Genomic DNA, 20918 nt, shown 5'->3' on the forward strand with positions numbered 1-20918 from the left:
GCAAACTCAGTCCCTCCCCTCCAGCCACGGCGCTCTTGAAGTTTACTGCCTTGCTCTGCACTACCGATTATTCCGCCTTCTATTGTTCCAGGACAAATGCTGGTTGCACCCATCAAATTACTCTGAAACAAACGGAGGCGGAAAGGTCTGGGGAGTTTGCAGAGGGGGTGTCTGCAGGCAAAAGCTCTGGAAAGCTTGGCTGCTCCTGCCCCTTTAAGAATGCTCCAGCTGTTCCCTGGCCAGGCAGAGAGAAGCAGCATTTAGGAAGAGAGGCAGGCAGAAAGCAGCTCCGGGCTGGCAGGAGAAAGAAGCCAGCGTGCAGCTCCTGAAGATCGCCCGGCCTTTTTCTGCTCCAAATTACGCCCACCCAAGATGGGCTGTGGGTGCCATGGAGGTCAACTCCCGCAGACCCGATACAGCAACTGACCTCCTCGCATCTTAAACTGCTCTGTCCCTCCTACCGCCACACGCACACGCACACACGCACTGCCGCCTTTCTGCAAGAAGTTTCTAAAGGAGACGGGAGGCGATCCACTTCCTAGACTTGTTCTTGAAGTTAGGTAGGGATGAAGACCAGTAAATACCCAGCTGAGCCTTTTTGAGACAGCCAGCCTGGATCTATAGGGCTGGTTTGGGTGGCAGCGATGTTTCCAGACCAGGATCAAGGTTGGATCCCAGAAAGCCACGGGGAATTCTCCAGCGTTTGGGACTGAAGGAGCAAGGGTCACACATTGTCCTTTTCCCAAGCCTTTGCAAGACTGGAGGAAGGGCCTCGGAATATAACCCAGGATGAAGGGGGTCTTGTACATTTTCATGCTGATCCTGACAGGTGAGTGTGGCAATGAGTGATCCAAGCTACCTTGGAGTGACTTTTCGGCCCCGGGTTTGTCGGTCGTCCGTGTGGCGTGCGCGGTTTGCGGTTCGTTGATGCCATCTCAGCTGTGTGTTGGGTTCCCATGGCTTGTGAGGGACATCAACCTTTTGTGCTCGCTCTAAACATGGCCCTGCTGGCAGGGGCTGACCCAGTGGGAAATCCTTTCGCTTAGGAGACGGTTGTCAGGTTTGAAGTCTGGAAGGGTGCTTTTGTAAGGTGGCATTCACGAGATGGTCCTCCTCCATTCTGGCAGAAGTCTCCCCTATGCTACTGATTCTGGATTGAATAAATTCCCCTCCCCGTAAGCTTGCATTGAAAAGGTCACATTTTTAAAACCAAACAGCACGCCACCCTTTTGCCACTCTTCACCTGCCCCGGTTGTGTGGGCAAAGGGGGCTTTCGGGTGGGCAAAGAGCTTAGCTAATGCAGAAATGAAAAGCCTGTGATCCACACTGAAATGAAATCCAGCTAATTCTTTTCATCTGGCTTAATGTGTTTACTGGCAACAGATAATTGCTATTTCAAAGCAAGCAGCTGTTTTATGACTGTCTTTCAGAGGGGTGGTTGGCGAATGTGGTTTCACTGGATTTGAACATCCCAAAGCGCATTCAACGGACACAGAGCCGATCAAAATCTTGGGGTCTCGGATGGGAATCCTACATGCATTCACTTTGAAGTCAATCCTGCCGGTTTTCTTTTGAGCTTGCTTGCAAGTTAGCATGCTTTAGATCGCAGCCTTTGGTCGGTGTTCCTACACAAGTTATTCGGTTTGCCGTTAAGGACTTTTGAGTTGGGAGAAGCAAGAAAGGGTTTCTTCTCGCCCTCCCTTTTCCACCCACCCCCATTGCACAAAGACTATCACACTTGCGGGAAGTTCCAGGGAAAGAATGTGATCTAGTTAGTTAATTGCGCATAATCACTTATGTCATTGACTGAAGTAATGGGTCTGGTTGCTCTGAAACACTTGCTCCTTCCTCTTCCTCCTCCTCCTCCTCTTGACTCCTTAGAATTGCTGGCATTGAATCCTCCAGATCCCTTCCGCTTTTCATTGCCATGAAGAAGGACTTCACATGTTGAAAAACAGAGGCTGAGCAAAACAGACCCCCTTATCCTGAGGGGCTGGTTTGCGTGAGCTAATCCTGATTCGCAGAATCAAGTTCCTTTCGTGCAGATACCACAGTTTTGAGAGGAGGGGTGTGTGTGTGTGTGTGTGTGTGTGTGTGTGTGTGTGTGTGTGCGCCACATGCAGATACAGGCACCGTTGTGTTTAGATGCTGTGATCGGTGTGGGAGTACCCAATCCTAAAGCAGTGGTGAAGCTGGAGAGGTGTGCAGCTGATCTGTGGGTGGCACCTTGGCGTAAGCTGTGGTGAATTTAATCCAGATTCATAAAAATATGCCCCCTGTGATCCTAAAGGAAGCACTGCTTTCCCTGTGAGCAGCACATTTTGCACTGACGTCCACTTGTCCCCCTCCTATGATCACTGTTTATTGCGTATCGGCAGGAATGGCCAGGGGCGAGGCGGCCCTGAGGTTTCACGCAAGTGACAAGGCTGCCTTCTCTAAGGAACCACGAGATGCCAACGGGTGGAGTTGGCTGAGGATTCGGTTTGGGTTTCGAGAAGAACTCCCCAAGATCCACACCTTTCTTCGTGAATGGGATGGAAAGAAATTGAGATTTACAAAATGCGAACCTGGGAGAAAACGGAATGGATCGGTTCGTCCATCCGGGCCGAGGCCTTTGCGTGCTTAGCTCTTAAAAGCCTGAGTAGTAGTCCGCTGTATTCTGGTTCTGAATTAGGGTCGCCACCTCTTTCTTTCAGACAGGCTCCTCACCTTCAACATGGAGGCAGGTTCAACATGGCCCTCTCCATGCTGGAAATACCGGTGCGTACTGCATTTGGGCAGTTCAGATGCGTGACAGTTTCACTTCAGTTTGTTTTCATGAGAAGGGATAGAAATTGGGACATTTTTTCATAAACAGGATGGAAAGAACGTTTTAAAAAATCAAATATGGGCGGAAACAAAACTGGCGGGTGTGTTCATCTTTACCACTGGGCTGCCTCATCAGAGGGACATCAGAAGGCAAAATTGAACTAAGGCTAATAATGTTCTAGAGAAAAAAGAGGGAATCCTGCCTTTCTCCCACTGAGCTCAGGGTCATGTGTAGGGGAGTTCCTCTGCTTTGCCTTCACAGCGATCCTATCAGGCAAGATTGGCCTGAAAGAAAGTAACAGCCCCAAGGTTATTCAGGGGGGTTTCATGGGAAAAACAGGATCTGAACCTAAGACTTCCCTAGTGCAAGAGCAGCAATCTATCCACTGCTTCACACTGAAGGCGTTATGGAACTAACTACCACAAGATGCAGTGAGGGCCACCAATTGGGATGGCTTTAAAAGGGGGTTGGGTCAATTCCTGGAGGAGATGGCTATCCATGGCTACTAGCTCTGATGGTTGTGTGCTATCTCAGTATTCGAGGCAATAAGCCTGTGTGCATCAGTTGCTGGGGAACATCGGTGGGAGGGTGTTGCTGCACCCATGTCCTGCTTTGCCGGTCCCTGGACTAGAGTGCTGGACTAGTTAAACCCTTGGTCTGATCTAACATGGCACTTTTTGTTCTTATGTTCTTATGCACATGGACCCACAACCATTGCACGGAAGCGCACTTCAGTGTGCAGACGGAGGGGATCAGCTTGGTGCCCTCCAGATGTGTTGGACTACAACTCCCATGAGTGGCTGGCTGGGGCTGATGGGAGTTGTAGCCCAACATATCCGGCAGGGGGCACCAGGCTGGGGAATGGCGTGTTAAACCAATTCACACGAATCCTGAAAATGAAATCCATCCATGCATGTCCTTACTGCATCTGCACAACAACTGTGTGAGGTTGGACACCATGATCCCCCTAAGGCTGAGGGTGCATCTCCAAGTAGCGGTGGCGCTAAGAAGCCCCATGCAATCTGATGGTGTAAAATTTTCATCATACCCACAGCCCCTGTTGGTGTATAAGGGGTGTACAAGGGGTGTAGTTTAGAGCCAAAACAAATATTACTTTGAATCCATGTCTTGCAGCCAGGTCTTTTTGTTTTCATTTTTACTCTAGAGTAGGCACAGTGGGGGGGGGCAATCTGGATCAGGGCCCTATCATGGAGGGTAAGGGGGGCGTGTTAAGGTTCAGATAGGGGGCCCTGCTTGTAGTCAAGAGTAAAACAAACAAACAGAAAACAGGGGAGGGGGGGGGAACAGTTGCAGATTTAAAGTAATGTCTGCTTTGGCCCTTAAAAGGCAAAGTGAATGGGAGCAGTGGGGGATTTCAGCACCTGCATTTTCCCTCACAAGCCTTTTTTAAGCTGTTTTCTCGTCTATTGTGGATACTTCTTGTTGCCACATACCTCCAGGAGAAAAGCCCATTTGGGGGAGAGCATGTTTGGAAAGGCGGTTCAGTTCTTCCCTTCTATCCCGTTCCTCAGGGCGTAAGCAACCTGGTATCCTCCAGATGTTTTGGACTACTTTTCCCATAAGCCCCCGCTAGCCTTACAGGTGAGGCTTTGCACCATTCTCTCCCAGCCTGCCAGTGTGAAGGGCATTGAGGAAGGGCTGTAACTCAGTGGTAGGGCTCCTGCTTTGCAGGAAAAAAGCCCCGGGTTCAAGACTCGGCATCTCCAGGGATGATTTTGGGGGAGGGGAACCCGATCTGGGTCACTGGAGAGCAGTTGCCAGGCAATGTGGACAATACTGAACCAGGTGGGCCAAGTGTCTAAAGCAGGGATTTTGAACCTTTTGGGGCCGTGGGCACGTGGTTTCTTTTTAAAAATCAGTTTTACATGTGTTTTTATTCTGTTTTATTCCATTTAATCTGTTCACCGCTCCAAAATTTTGAATGGGGAGCAGTATATAAATATTATAAATAAATAAATACATTTAATAATTTGAGGATCTCTCCTGGGCACTACCACAAAATGGCTGTCATGGGAGGCGTGGCCAAGGACAAGTCACCTGCCCCAAAGACTGAGGGTAAGGCTGAGGTGCGGTCTGAGCCCCAACACAGTCCTTTGAACACACCGTTTTCAGCACCGTCAGAAACCCATTTCATAGCAATTTCGGCTGCCAGTAAGAAAATGTTAATTTTCTTTTTAAAAAATGGGGGACGGCAACTTGGCAGGTGCCAAGCAGTGTCCAGGGGTACATTGATGGCCACGGGCACCACGCTGCCTACACCTGGCCTCAGTCAATTTCCTGCATTGCTGGGGTGGGGTGGGGGGAGGCAGTGTAGGCTGGTGGCTCTGATGTCAGTGGAGCAATGAATCCACTCCACGTTTTAGTTAGAACCAGCCAGGCAGCTATTCGAGGTACAAACTATAGATGGTGAACCTTGGCTCTCCACCTTGTAGAGCTCCTTTAGAGTTCTAACTGGTTCTGACTGAAAACCCAGAGGGGGTTCACTGCCCCACTGACTCAGAGCCACCCGCCTCTAGTGCGTGGGACTCTAGTTTGAACAGCACTACCCAATACACGCCTGGCAAACCTAGAAACTGACATCTAGCCCTCTGGCTGCCATTCTGTGCATGGCACCGTGGTGGCACTCAGCCAGCCTCTTCAGAACCCTTCCTTTCCTGAACCCAGGACCATGACAGAGTTTGTGAAGATTCCGGCAAAGCCAAGCAAACATTTTAAAATCCAGCACCGATGCACTGCCCGAATTCTGCCCCGAGATGGCTCAGATCCTGTGAGCTGAATGGATTGTGCAAGTCAAACATAATGTGCAAGTCTGGGGTTTTTTGCAGGATTAATTTGGCTTCCCACAGAGAGAAGGAACTAGCAAAAACCTGAACGCTCTCCTTCCGAATGGCAAGCCTGGCTTGGCTATTCAGCCTTCCACAGACACAGGCACACACCTGTGTGTGTTCACACAGGAGTTTACGAGGCGGTGCTCTCCTATTTTCAAGCTTGCTGTTACAATCATGAGGACTAGAAATTTGAAGGGGGTGGCAAATAAAAGCAGAAGTTCACATGGTGTTGAATTCTGTGACCAATACTACAAATAATACTACAATATCAGCAGTATCAGCAATATCAGTATCAGCAATACTACAAACAAGAAGGATCTTGGAATGGTTGTAGATTGCAAGCTGAATATGAGCCAACAGTGCGATATGGCTGCAAGAAAGGCAAATGCTATTTTGGGCTGCATTAATAGAAGTATAGCCTCCAAATCACGTGAGGTACTGGTTCCTCTCTATTCGGCCCTGGTTAGGCCTCATCTGGAGTATTGCGTCCAGTTCTGGGCTCCATAATTCAAGAAGGACGCAGACAAGCTGGAGCATGTTCAGAGGAGGGCAACCAGGATGATCAGGGGTCTGGAAACAAAGCCCTATGAAGAGAGACTGAAAGAACTGGGCATGTTTAGCCTGGAGAAGAGAAGATTGAGGGGAGACATGATAGCACTCTTCAAATATTTAAAAGGTTATCACACAGAGGAGGGCCAGGATCTCTTCTCAATCCTCCCAGAGTGCAGGACACGGAATAACGGGCTCAAGTTACAGGAAGCCAGATTCTGGCTGGACATCAGGAAAAACTTCCTGACTGTTAGAGCAGTACGACAATGGAACCAGTTACCTAGGAAGGTTGTGGGCTCTCCCACACTAGAGGCCTTCCAGAGGCAGCTGGACAACCATCTGTCAGGGATGCTTTAGGGTGGATTCCTGCATTGAGCAGGGGGTTGGACTCAATGGCCTTGTAGGCCCCTTCCAACTCTGCTATTCTATGATTCTATGATTAATAATTCCATGAGTTAATAGGTATGACTGAAGAATCACGAATGGCCTAAACACAGCCCTAAGAATTGGGGTATTGTATCACAGAGAGTTCCAGGACGGACTCCCACTTTACATGGAGAGACAGACATTGAAAAAGCAATCTAGCCCTGCAGTGACCCTTGAGCAACACTGCCCTAGAGAGCTGCCAAGGCAGGAATGGTTTATAACAGTATTGACAACTGTTGGGGCCCAGGACACATGCTCCATATACCGTTTTCAAAAAGATTTATATCCTGATTGGTGTCTGCCTTTATGGCTGAGTCAGCCCTGCTTATTTATTTATTTATTGCATTTATATACCGCCCCAGAGCCGAAACTCTCTGGGCGGTTTACAAAAGTTTAAAACAGTAAACATTAAAAACAAATATATAATGTTTAAAAACATAAAAAAATCATAAGAACAACAGTATCCTTATGAAAACGGCTATTCTGGGGTCCATTGAAAACAAACAAACTCAGCTCATGTTGTTAAATGCTGTTAAATGCCTGGGAGAAGAGAAAAGTCTTGACCTGGCACCGAATAGATAACAATGTTGGCGCCAGGCGAGCCTCGTCAGGGAGATCATTCCACAACTGAGGGGCCACCACTGAAAAGGCCCTCTCCCTTGTTGCCATCTTCCGAGCTTCCCTTGAAGTAGGCACTCGGAGGACCTTAGATGTTGAGCGCAGCGTACGGGTAGGTTCATGTTGGGAGAGGCGTTCCATCAGGTATTGTCGTACCAAGCTGTGTAAGGCTTTATAGGTCAAAACCAGCACCTTGAATTGGGCTCAGAAATGTACAGGCAGCCAATGCAAGCAGGCCAGAATTGGTCTTATATGTTCAAACCTTCTGTTTCCAGTTATCAATCTGGCCGCTGCGTTTTCCACAAACTGCAGCTTCCGAACCGTCTTCAAAGGCAGCCCTATGTAGAGCCCATTGCAGTAATCTAATTTGGAGGTTACTAGAGCATGATCAACTGAAATTAGGTTATCCCTGTCCAAATAGGGGCGTAGCTGGGCCACCAACCTTATCATAGTTTCAACCCATTTATTTTCATTTAACCGCCCTCATTCTCTGAACTTCTCTCCCCACACACACACACTTCTGAATGTTAATAAGGGCATCCATTGAAATTGACTTACGTAGGATGTAACACCTTGCACAAGTGGTGTGTGGAACTCATGGTCACAAGATACGATGATGGTGGCTCACTTTGATGCTTTTGGAGAACTGATCCTATGGTCCTGGGCCAGCATCCCAGGGATCAAAGGATGGGTTGGAAAATACCTTCCGAGGTCAGAGACAGCGCTCTGACCTCAGAAGGGGGAATCAGAGATCCGAACGCCCCACCCCTTAACAGGTGGTATGGAGAGAACTGTGCCAGCTCCCTGTCTGAGGTTGGAAAATCAACTGTGAAGAAGGGGGGAAAGGGGGGGTTACCTGAGTTTCCTCCAACTTCTTTTCCTCCCGCTCCAAAGTGACCTCACTAGAAGGGGTGATAAGCCCATCCAGTGAAAATACAGGAGATCTGAGGATAGGGAATAATAATAATAAAAATATTGCCTCTGCCAGTCCTCCCAACCTGCTGGCTTCAGCCCAGCGGGGCACTGGGGTCTCAGAAGCCTCTGATTTTGAGGGCTTCCGAGCAGCGAGGGCTACGATCCATAGGATTGCGCCCTTGAAGGACTGGACAAATGCACAGGTCTCTTGAGCCCACCAGGGCACAAGGGAAGGCAACGGCCCTCTACAGCTTGCTGTCCCCAACTCAGCAGCTGATACATGAAGGTATACAGCCCCTGGCCATGGAGGTTCCATTCATCATTGATGTAAGTTTGAAAAATACACTTGAGAATTCCTCAGACCCTTCAAAGAGCAGGACGATCCATTGATTTAAAATCTCATTGGTTTCAATGAGAAACCATTGAAGACATGATTAAGTTCTCCCATCGAAAGCACTGAAACTTAAAGGTGCTTAATCTTCATCTGACTTGTGGTCCGTGATGGTAGGTTCCTAAGGGTAGAACCATGTAATAATAATAATAATAATAATAATAATAATAATAATAATAAAAATTTATTTATTTGTTACCCACTTCTCCCTCTGGATCAAGGCGGGGTACAACACAAATAAAAACACCATAAAATACATACAACTAATTCAAACGTTTAAAACCAGTGCATCACTAAAAACTTTCCCCTTAAAATTACCCTGTGTCCTGATGGAAACAAAGCCCTATGAAGAGAGACTGAAAGAACTGGGCATGTTTAGCCTGGAGAAGAGAAGATTGAGGGGAGACATGATAGCACTCTTCAAAGACTTGAAAGGTTGTCCCCCAGAGGAGGGCCAGGATCTCTTCTCGATCCTCCCAGAGTGCAGGACACGGAATAAGGGGCTCAAGTTAAAGGAAGCCAGATTCCAACTGGACATCAGGAAAAACCCTGTCTGTTAGAGCAGTACGACAATGGAACCAATGACCTAAGGAGGTGGTGGGCTCTCCCACCCTAGAGGCCTTCAAGAGGCAGTTGGACAACCCTCTGTCAGGGATGCTTTAGGGTGGATTCCTGCATTGAGCAGGGAATTGGACTCGATGGCCTTAGAGGCCCCTTCCATCTTTACTATTTTATGATTCTATGTCACTACAATATGAATCCCCCTACCCCCTGCCTGCAGCAACCAACGATGGAGACGGGTTGAAGAAACACACATCATAATGACATCAGGGGATGCTGAAATTTGTGCCGTGGGAAGGTGGAACGCAACACAGGGCTGCCATTTTTCGCAGTAGCCCTGTGTTTTCAGTAGCATGTCTTTCCACCCTCAAACGTTCCACAGGTTAATGCTCTAAAACAGCCTTCCTCAACCTGGGGCGCTCCAGATGTGTTGGACTACAACTCCCGGAATGCCCCAGCCAGCTGGCTGGGGCATTCTGGGAGATGCAGTCCAACACATCTGGAGCGCCCCAGGTTGAGGAAGGCTGCTCTAAAACAAGGATGGACCAAAGGTAGGTTAGTATCTACCAGTAGAAGCCTGGATGATTTGAAGTGGATCAGCAAGGTATTTCTGACTCCTGATTCCTTAACAGTGGCAACATCAAAATGACCCCCCATACCCGGATTAGGCAGCTGAGATGAAGACAGGGGGTGGGTAACCAGGAGATGAATTTTGTGCGGAAGGACTGTCAGTTCAGTTCTGAAACTCAAAAACCACATTCTTGGGCTCAGGATTCTTGTCTTTTATGTACAAGAAGTGTATGTCTTTTGTGCCTGGTTCTGGTTGGTGGATCTCAGGGGTTGTAGTATAAAAACAAAGTCCCCCCATACACACACACATCTGTAACCTGCCATATCCTGTTCACAAATATACCACAAGTTGCCTTTTAGTAAAGAGAAGAGCATTGCTTGTAGTCCTCTTCCTTATTTTCATTTCATATTATGTCCTGCTTGTGCTCCTGAAAAAGCATCTAACTATAATATTATTATTATCATCTCATTATTATTATTATTATTATTTATTGTATCATACTTCCTCTCACAACGCAGTTCCATGCCGTAGGAAAGGGCTGCGTTGGGTAGCTCTTGTTTATTCTTTGCCTCTTGGGGGTGGGGGGGCGCTTTTAAAGGGAAAGAAAACGCTGTCAAATTTGCTTCGCTTCTGTTTTGTACTGACTCAAATTAACGCCTATACAGGAGCACATCCTGTTAATAGCTGCGGTGCAAGGTGCAACAGCAGCCGACGCTGGCATTTTTCCTGACAGCTGGTTTTCTCTGCTCCGTCTTCAGCTGTACCTGCTGGGCAATTCTTTTGAGTCTTTCCAATCTTTCTTTGTTAAGTTGCTGCTTCCCCGAAATAGGAACGACAAGGTGGCAGTCGAAAGAGAAAGCAGACAAAAGATCCAAGAATTAGAGAATCACAGATCAGGAATGAGCCTGAAGATCTTTTCCACAGGAGTGGCTTTCAAACTTCCTACTCTCAGGGGGCCCTTGCCTGCTGCGGAAACCCTGAACATCCACCAGACCCCCGGTGTGTTGCAAAGGGTTCTGGGAAGAGCTCTGGGGTTTCTGGGATGAGCATTCAGCTCATGGAGAATTCTGGACAGATTTGTTGGGCTCTGGCCTTGTGAGACTTCAAAGTATCATTGTTTACTAGAAAGATTCCTCCTGTTGTGGCTTTGTTGTTGTTGTTGTTGTTATTGTTGTTATCTGTCCCAGGAAAATCAGTATCCCTAATTTGTCCCTAGGTTTTCCTGTTGAGGATGCCTCATTAGAAATGGTAATGTGAGTTCAGTGTTGCTTTCCTTCAGGATTCAGCTGCCCTCAAGGATCTCTAGAAGTTTGACAGTGCAGTCTGTCGCATGGCGACCTGGAGGGGCTACTAATAAGGCGGTGTGTTGTCGCCATAGTAAGCAAACCCCCGTGCTTTTGCTGCTTTGCGGTGGCAGCAGCTAATCCCGATGTAGCAGCAAAAGCCCTGGTGGCCCCTGATCTCTGCCCGGAAGGATGGCGACCAATCAGGGGTCGCCATCCACCCGGCCACACCTCCACCGCGACTGTGGAGCAAGGATGGTTGGCGGATGTGCTGCACCCACCTTGCTCCTGAGAAAAAAAGTCAAAGTAAGTCCCTGACTTTTTTTCTTCGCAGCTTCCCAGAAAAGCCACGGGGTGGTTGTGAAGTGGCTGCTGTGTAGTATAATCGATGCAGTGACACCACGCACCCACAGACTGGCCACCCCACCCACAGTTCTCAGGGTCATCCCAGGAACGCTGGAAAAACTGTCACAAAAGTGTATGGCAAACATCCCAGGGAAATGGAGGGATGCTGGGAGACAAATTTCAGCTTGGTTTTACTTACTTGCCTCGTTGTTTTAGCTCTTTGGGAGATAGCTTTGCTGCTCCTTTCGCTTGTTGCAAATGGGTTTTAATGATTGGTTGTTTCTGCTGCCTTTTGGTTGTGCTTTTAAATTGTATTGTATATTATGTTTTTATACTGTTGTTTTATACTTTGGATGATTTTAATTTTTGTGAACTGCCCAGAGAGCTTCGGCTATTGGGTGGTATAGAAATGCAATAACTAAGTAACTAAATAATACATTTTTAATACAGTTTGTTAGCTGCTTTGAGTGACTCCCTTGTTTGGAGGGGGAAAGCGGGCGACGCATTTCTTAAGTAAGTTAGGGTGACCCTATGAAAAGGAGGACAGGGCTCCTGTATCCTTAACAGTTGTATTGAAAAGGGAATTTCATGTCATTTGTATATATGGGGTATCTGGTGAAATCCCCTCTTCATCACCACAGTTAAAGCTGCAGGAGCCCTGCCCTCTTTTAAATCTGGTCACTCTAGTATAGCTCCTGCAGCTTTAACTGTGGTGATGAAGAGGGAATCACCAGCTTCTCCATATATACAAATGACACCTGCTGAAATTCCTTTTTCAATAAAATGGTTAAAGATGCAGGAGCCCTCTCCTCATTTCCATAGGGTCACCCTAAATAAGTAAATAAATAATCAGTATGATAATTTACATAGGGCCAGTCTGATTATTTCCTTAGTGGACATTGAGGCTTGAAGTTGGGATAAAGTAGTACTCCTAAGAGTGCAATCATATGCATGTTTAGATGGGAGGGTGGGAAGTCCTACAATTCCCAGCACTCCCCAGCTGCTGGCTAGGGAATGCTGGGAGTTGTGGGACCTCCCCTGATATAAACATACATAGGGTTGTGCACTAAGTCTACCAAGTCAGTCTCTGGCAAAGGTTAGATTCAAAGTGGAGGCTTCTTTTATTCCACCTCTCTGTCTCTTATTTATTTATTATTTATTTATTTAAAATATTTATATCCCGCCCTATATCACTAAGATCTCAGGGCGGCGTACAGATAAAAACATACAGTATAAAACAATAAATATGCACAGTTAAAAACAAATTAAACCATAACCCAAGTTTTAAAAATATATAATTTAAAAGCAATCGATGCAGTTAGAACAATGTGCCAGTGAGTTTAACCATCAAAGGCTTTGTTAAAAAGCCATGTTTTTACTTGGCGTCGAAATGCAGTCAATGTTGGCGCCAGTCAGGCCTCCAAGGGGAGGGCATTCCACAGTCGGGGCGCCACCACAGAGAAGGCCCTCTCCCTTGTCCCAGCATAACGTATATGTTGCGTTGGTGGGATGCGGAGAAGGGCACCTCCAACAGATCTAAGGTCTCGGGCAGGCATATATAAGGAGATGCACTCTCTCAAGTATCGAGGTCCCAAGCCATTTAGGGCTTGAAACGTCATTACCAGCACCTTGAATTCCAGCCGGAAGCGTATAGGCAGCCATTGCAGTTCCTTTAAAACCGGTGTTATGTGGGCTCTATAAGATGTACCAGCCAGCAGTCTAGCTGCTGCATTTTGCACTAGCTGCAATTTCCGTGTTGTCTTCAAGGGCAGCCCCACGTAGAGTGCATTGCAGTAGTCTAATCGGGAAGTTACCAGTGCATGCACTACTGTGGCTAGGTTGTCCCTGTCCAGGAAAGACCATAGCTGGCGGATCAGCCGAAGCTGACCCCAAGTACTCCATGCCACAGAGTCCATCTTAGGTCATGTCTAGACCAGAGGAGGGGAGGGGAGGGGAGAGGGGAGGATCTGAAGATATGCTGATTGCGAGATCCTCCCCCTGGGTTCACACACATCACACGATGTCCAGGTAGGAAGCAGGACGTCGGGCACGCTGGAGCGCACCTCCGCTCCAGCGAAAAAGTAAGTGTTGTCGGGGTTTTAAAAAAAATATCCCACGTTTCCCCCCCCCCGATGGCCCTAGACTCTCCAGAGCCCAGCTCTTTCCCTCTGATGACCCCCGCTACTCACAGGGAAGAGGGCAGAAGCCAGGATGGGTGGCCACACCACCAACAGTCCTCAGGGTCGTCCAGGGAACTCTGGAAAAACCATCACAAAAGTGTATGGCAAATATCCCAGGGAAAAGGAGGGACGCTCCCTCCCTGCTCTCAGGATCCCCTGTGCGTCATGTGGATGCACAGGGACGATCCTGGTACGATCCCCAGGATGTATTTATAAATTTATAAATTTATATTTATAAATAAATATAAAATAAAAATAAATATCGCCTGATGTAGACATGCCCTTAGCTGCTACATAACGCTTGCAGTCAGGTGAATTATTTTGCACATTCAGGAAAAGCACCAGATAAATTCTGCTTTTGTCCTCCAACCCACGAATGATCCCCTTTTGCACGCACACACACACACACACCCATTTTATGTCCCTTCCTAGACCCCTTACAAAAACAGCCTCTTTTCCTCTTCATAGCTTCTCTCTCCCTGGGCTATCATTTGTTACAAACCATAACCCTGTAACTGTATAATTCATCTTTCTAAAAGCCTTCCAGGACGTCGGTTGCATGAGAGATGCTATAAAAACAGTTGTATTTTATCTTTGATTTATTGGGACCAACTGGCAAATAGGTCTGGCTTAACGGTACCTGCGTAATTTGGGTCATTCCAACGGGACTTGGGTGATATCCTTTTACCCCACAAACGCGCATGCATGCGTCAGAAGGCCTGCCGAAACATGGATGCTTTGAAGTTCTGTTTATTGATGTTGGACAAGGGTATGGGTGCCTCAGTGTTCCTCCTTGGAATTTGGTTCTCCGGTTCATCTTTCATGTTCCATCACTCCCTGCAGAGCGATATTGGCAAGCAGAGATTTAAAATTGTCCAGGCACACAAAACTGTCAAGATTTATGTCCTAAAGACTCCCGAGCGGATATTCCTTGTTTGGCCCCTTCATCGGACCAAAGAAGAACAGCCAACAGCATCCTTCAGTTCAAGATCCATCAATCGTCTTTCATCAGAACATTATTTTGCCTGTGGTCGGCAGGGGATGGGATAGAGTTTCTCACTGTAATTTCAGAGATTTGGGGGCAGTATAAGAAACTAGGCTGTGTGTACAAAAAGCAAATCTGGATTTGATCTGCCCATTAAATTAAGCAAAAGTCCAGCAATTTGCTAAACTGGGCTAACTGGTTGTGCGTCTTGGGCAAGCATGAGATCAACAGGAGGAGGCAAGGATGGTGAGATGGTGATTTCTAGATCTGGAGGAGGCTGGAAGAAGGATTGCCTGGAATCCAGACTCGCAAAAAAACAAACCTTCCTGCACATACGAAGAGCCATGCTGGATGAGACTAAAGGCCTCTCTGGTTCAGCATTCCATTCCCACAAAATCTAGCCAGATATCCCAATGTGAAGCCACAAGGAGGACTTGAGGGCCCACTCATATTCCCCAGGAACTGGTATTCAGAGTCGTACTGCCTCTAATACTGGAGGTAATAGGGAGAGCTATGTGCAAATGCCCTCCCAAAATTCTCCACCCTATTTGTGGGCAGAGAAACTGGGTGGACAATTTCACCGAATTTCTCCAGGGGGAGGAGAAATTCTCCCAACAGTTTCTCCCAGGGAGGGCTCACCGCTTCTTTCATTTTTCCTAAAGGTTTGGGGGGGGTGTTTTTTTTTGCACTGCGAGTTGTTGCAACAGCATCAGCTGTGTTGGTAGCCTAGCCCCAACTTCGCATCCTCCACAATGCTGGTTCAGGATGGAAGGGTTGTGTCTCGCTCCAAAGTGTGCCCTCCAAATTCCTGCAAGTTTTCTTTCCCCCCATGAAAGAGGCTTCCATTTTCTGGCTCATTCTCAGGATATTTTATAATTTATTTAGATTTTATTTTCGGGCTGTGAGGTAGCCAAGGGTATGTGTATGTGTGATGTGTGTGTTATCTTTCTGTTATACATCTCTCTATTTTTCTGTTGCTGCCCCAACTGCCTGCACTTCCTGTCATGAAAAAGCCCTATGAGAAGAATTACCTCGTGATACCTTTCTCTGGGCTTTCATTAAAGTGCAGGAAGCTGAGCAGACTGTACACCTAAAGACGGGCCTCACACACATCTCTCGGCCACCTCATAGGGAAGGTAAACACAAGAACCCTGAACATAACCCATAAAATTTCTCTGAAATTCTCTTCTCCTTGGAGTTTCTTTTCGAAAGCAATTTCTTGAACCCCCCAGGGTCATCTCTTGAAGCTGATTGGTGGAAGATCAGGATTGATAAAAGGAAGTCATTCACACAATGCATAGTTTATTTTTTTGTTTATTTTTTATTTAAGGATTTTTATGCCGCCATTCAGCCAAAAAAGGCTCTCACGGCGGCTTACAAAAGTATTTCTTGACAGTTCCTGCCCACAGGCTTACAATCTAAAAGACATGACACAAAAGGAAAGGGGATTGGGAGGGAGGAGGAGGAGGAGGAGGGGGGAAAGGAAAGCAAATTCAGGCACTACAATCTTAGTTGCAAAGTTCAGCAGTTACAGTTGACAGCAGGAGGGAGGGGGCTCTCAGCTGGAGCTGGACCCAGGCACGGTGGAGAGGTGCCTGGCTGCTGCTTCCTCCCTCACTGGTGGCCTCTGCAGAGACAGTTGGTAGCAGGAGGGAGGGGGCTCTCAGCTGGAGCTGGACCCAGGCACGGTGGGGAGGTGCCTGGCTGCTGCTTCCTCCCTCACTGGTGGCCTCTCCAGAGACAGTTGGTAGCAGGAGGGAGGGGGCTCTCAGCTGGAGCTGGACCCAGGCACAGTGGAGAGGTGCCTGGCTGCTGCTTCCTCCCTTAGTTAAACTCTCGTTCTCAACAATGGTGTGGATTGGGCTCTGAGGGAGGGGCCAAGCAAATGGGCAGTGGTGAGTGTGGCAAGGAGGTGGGTCAACTCAAGGAAGAGGGGCCACTGAGACGGGGGCCCAAAATCAGGAGCTAACACTGCCTTAGCGTATCACCGTCAGTCAAGGGAGACAATACTGGGTTTGATGCAAGGCAGGGCCGTCTGCTTAGGCCCTTTCTACACCTAAGGGTTATCCCAGAAAAATGGAGGGATCGTCCCTGCCTGTTCCCGGGATCCCCTGTGTGGCATTTGGATGCACAGGAATGAACCCGGGATGATCCCGGGATATAGGGCTGGTGTAGACATGCCCTTAGAGCCTCGTGTGGCGCAGAGCGGTAAAGCAGCAGTTTCTCAGCAGCAGTTTCTGAGTTCGATCCCAGCGGAAGCTGGTTTCAGGCAGCCGGTTCGGGTCAACTCAGCCTTCCATCCTCCCGAGGTCAGTAAAATGAGTCCTCAGTTAGCTGGGGGAAAGGTAATAATGGCCGGGGAAGGCAACGGCAAACCACCCCGCTATAAGGCCTGCCAAGAAAACGTCAGCGAAAGCTGGTGTCCCTCCAAGAGTCAGTAATGACTCAGTGCTTGCATGAGAGGTTCCTTTCCTTTCCTAGTCATGCCCTTAGTTGCATCCAGCACTGACCCTCCGTGTTCCCAAACACTAGAAGGTCCTTTCCTGCTCCTCAGGTTCTGTTACATGAACTTCTCCCCACCCACCATATTTCCAGCCATAACAAGACTACAAGCTAGAGATGGGTGAACCTACCCCTTGCAATGTGGTTTCGGGGTGTAATTTGCAAGCCCAGCCAAAGGAAAGCTCTTGTTTATTCTGAGCATTCAGATCATGCTCATGTTTGTTAAGCACTTGCATGTTTGTGAAGTGCACTCTTGGGATCACAGCATGACCTAGCCATTGCCTAGGCAACCGTGACATGTTCCTTCTCTCCATCAATCCAGGAGAGCATTTTCCTTTCATTGTGGGCCAAACGTAGACGAGACACCGTTCGTGCAATGAGTGAATGGGCTATTTAAGTAAAGAGCAGGTGCAGAAGGCCTGATCCAGATTGGGACCCCAGAGCTGGGGGTTGGGGGGAGCTCTAGCACCTTGCTTGCTGCTGCATTCCCAATCCAGATTGGACCCACCACATCAAATATCTGCATTGGAAGCAACGAGCAAGGTCCCCCTTTGCAGCGATGGCTGTTTTGCATGGGAAGAACCTCTCCACCGTCCTCTACATTCCTGGTCCCAATTGTAGCTTGGCCCCGAGTAACGAAAGTGTTTAAGTAAGCAACTTACGAGCAAGCACTATTAGCATGAAAGGCTCCAGCAATGTAGAACTGGCATCAAGAGTTTAAGGGCACAATTCGATGCATGTTTAGGCAGGGGGGAAAAAGTCCTACAACTCCCAGCATGCTAGGGCATGCTGGAAGTTGTAGGACCTTTTTCTGTCTAAGCCTGCATAAGGTTGCATCCTAAAGGACCTCAGGTAGCAGCAGATGAGGAAGAAGTCCTACCTAAGACCTGAGACAGCGTCTATTGGTTGGAGTAAACCAACTAAATATGTTGGACTACAACTCCCATTGCCCCCAGTCAAGATTGGAGTAGACAATATTGGGCTAGTTTGACCAAAGTTCTGACCTGACTTAAGTCAGCTTCCAGTGTTCCTATGACTGTGGAGGCACGAAAATGGGTGATTAGCTCATGATAAACATCACATTTCATTACAGACATATTAAGAATTTCAGTGCAACAGGGCTCATACATATGGGAATAACAAGGAGGCTACATCTGGTGGCTGTTTACAAGTTTCAGTGACATCGCTCCTATATTTCAAATATTCTTGGTATTTTTAATATTTTCTTCGTTGCGTTATTGCTGTTATTTTAGGTGCTTTTTATTATTATTGTAAGCCACCCCAAGGGGCTCCGGCCAGTTCGGCATTATAGACGTTTAATAAATAAGCAAAGAAACACTTCTTTGGTCTGCCAACGCAAAACATTCATCAAGAGCCAAGTGGGGAAAGCGTTTGGACTTGTGATGGAGAGAACTAGAACAAATCCTTGCTCAGCTGTGAGGTTAGAAGGTCACCTTGGACCGACTATTCCAGCTCACTGGATGGTCAATAGGGCTGTGTTCCACTTCTCCTCAGATCGGAGAAGCAGAAGCGGATCGGGGTGCTTCACCTCCCCTTAAGGTGGAGGCGAAGAGGATCGGGGGGGGGCAGCGGAGCATCACGGAGAGGATCGAGATGAAGGCGGATCCTTTGCCTCGCTCCGGAGCTCCGCAAAAAAGGTAAGGGGGGTTTACTTGGCCCTGCCACTGCCGCCGCTGCCCATGCGGCAACGGCAGCAGAGCCAGGTAAGGGGGGAGGGGGGCCTTACCTGGTCCATCGTGGCCCGTCGCCGGCTTCACTAGAGCCCGCGGCTCAACCTGGAACTGTAGGCCGCAAGTGGGGCCTACAGTTCCTGGTTGAGCCGCGGGCTCTAGTGAAGTTGACGACAGGCCGGGACGGACGCCGATAAGGGGGGAGGAGTGAGGGGGGTTACCTGGCCCTGCCGCAGCCGCCGCCCATACAGCAATGGTGGTAGAGCCAGGTATGGGGGCAAGGGGGAGGTGGGTCTTACCTGAGTCCGTCTGCAGTCCGGCGGCTGCTTCAACTGAGCCCGAGGACTCAAACAGGAAGACCGGTCTTCCTGTTTGAGTCCTCGGACTCAGGTGAAGCTGCTGCCAGAACACGACGGACGCAGGTAAGGGAGGAGGAGGAGGAGGAGGAGGGAGGGGGCCTTACCTGGCGCCGTTGGCAGAGACAGGTAAGGGGACAGGGACTTACCTGGTCCATCGAGGCCTGTCACTGGCTTCACTAGAGCCCGTGGCTCAACTCAGAACTGTAGGCCACAAGCGGGGCCTACATTTCCTAGTTGAGCCGCGGGCTCTAGTGAAGCTGGTGACGGGCTGGGACGGACACAGGTAAGGTGTGCCAGCTTCCTTGCTACTTCCACTTTGAACTGCACTGACAATTGTTGGGGCCCATTGAGACATTCCAATTATTATTATTATTATTATTATTGATTGTGAATATCAACAAAACAAAGAAAATACATCGTGAAACAAACAAACAAAACCTATACATTGTGTATTGAAGTGTACTGCAGGATCTATGCTACAGTTTTAACTGTGGTGATGAAGAGGGAATTTCAGTAGATTCTCCATATATACGAATGACAACTTCTGACAGTCCCTTTTCTAGGCAACTGTTAAAGATACAGGAGCCCGGTCCTCCTTTTCATAGGGTCACCGTAATGGTGTGTGTCAATGGGCCCCAACAGTTGTCAGTGCACTTCAATTCCACTGCAAAGCAGCCGTGTGGCTCCTGCCTTTTATATACCGCTTTCATACCACTTCCATAGTGGAATATCTGCTTGGTGTAGATGAACCCCTACTGTTGCACAGGCATTAAGTAACTCTTCTATCTGGTTTTTTAAAACAACAACAACAACAACAACCCAAAAAGATAAATAAGAAGAGATCTTTAGCCATCTGTTGGCCACTTTCAAGTTGGTTTATGTCAAACGCTGCATAAGCTTCACACAATGAGATATATCCCTCTATTCGCCCAGGCTTCCTATTTTAATCTATAATTTAATAACAAAAGGAAACTAGAGAGAAATATTTCCATTTATTAAATTCTTGGAATGTTGTCCACGCTACATTTTTGCTTCTTTTGTAATTCTTTTATTCAGAGAAACAAGCAACTTAAAATATGCACATAATCAATCTCGTCCCTTTTCTATTTCTATGCCTTCCTTTAGTTCTTCTTTCCAAGATGTGGTTTTTTTTTTAATTTACATACTTAATGCAAAAAGCAGCTTACCTTTCTTTAAAAAAAAAGGGGGGGTATTGCAGGAACATCAAGTGGAAAATACACGTGCAGCGCATTTACCTGGCCTGTGTCCGTAACTGTTGCTTTTATGTAGGCTAGTTTAGCACAGGCTAACCATTGCTGTACCACCAACAGTGGCAGCTGGTGACTCTGATTTCTGTGGGGCTGTGATTCCACTCTGGGTTTCAGTCAGAACCAACCAGAACTTTAAAGGAGGTTTCCAAGGAGATGAATTTATTTGGGGGATAGGGTCCAGCTTCTACCCACGGTCCCAGGATGGTCACAAGTGTGGGTGCCCATCCCAGTTTCTTTCCTCCTCATGAGTAGTGAGGGTCAGAAGAGGGAAAGTGCCAGGCCGGGGGGAGTCCAAGGACACAATGTCCTTCTCTTCAGGGATGTTGTGCTTCCGTTCAGATGCCCAGGGATGACCCCAGAAGCAAGTAAGTCTGGGATCGGGCCCCCTCCTTCCCCAAAGGCCCTTAGGTGTAAGAACATAAGAAGAGCCCTGATGCTGCATCAGACCAAGGCTCCATCTAGTCCAGCACTCTGTTCACACGGTGGCCCACCAGCCATCGTCCAGGGATGAACAAGCAGGACATGGTGCAACAGAACTGTAGAAAGGGCTTCTACTTCCCTGTGCAGAGAGAATGGAAACAACCCAGCCTTCTTTCCTGCAGCATAGACAACC

The 20918-nt window shown here is 47.9% G+C and overlaps 1 protein-coding gene across 1 annotated transcript in view; it reads left to right on the plus strand.

The window, feature by feature from the left end:
• Positions 1-498: 498 nt before the first annotated feature.
• Positions 499-20918, plus strand: part of GFRA4 (GDNF family receptor alpha 4) — a 143245-nt gene continuing 122825 nt past the window's right edge. Inside the window, exon 1 of the mRNA XM_063135698.1 lies at positions 499-829. Within this exon, the coding sequence (XP_062991768.1) occupies positions 790-829 (40 nt within the window). The 5' untranslated portion in view covers positions 499-789. The remainder of the gene's footprint in view (positions 830-20918) is intronic.

This window comes from Elgaria multicarinata, chromosome 10 (genome assembly GCF_023053635.1).
Source record: "Elgaria multicarinata webbii isolate HBS135686 ecotype San Diego chromosome 10, rElgMul1.1.pri, whole genome shotgun sequence".
Taxonomy (NCBI): Eukaryota; Metazoa; Chordata; class Lepidosauria; order Squamata; family Anguidae; genus Elgaria; species Elgaria multicarinata.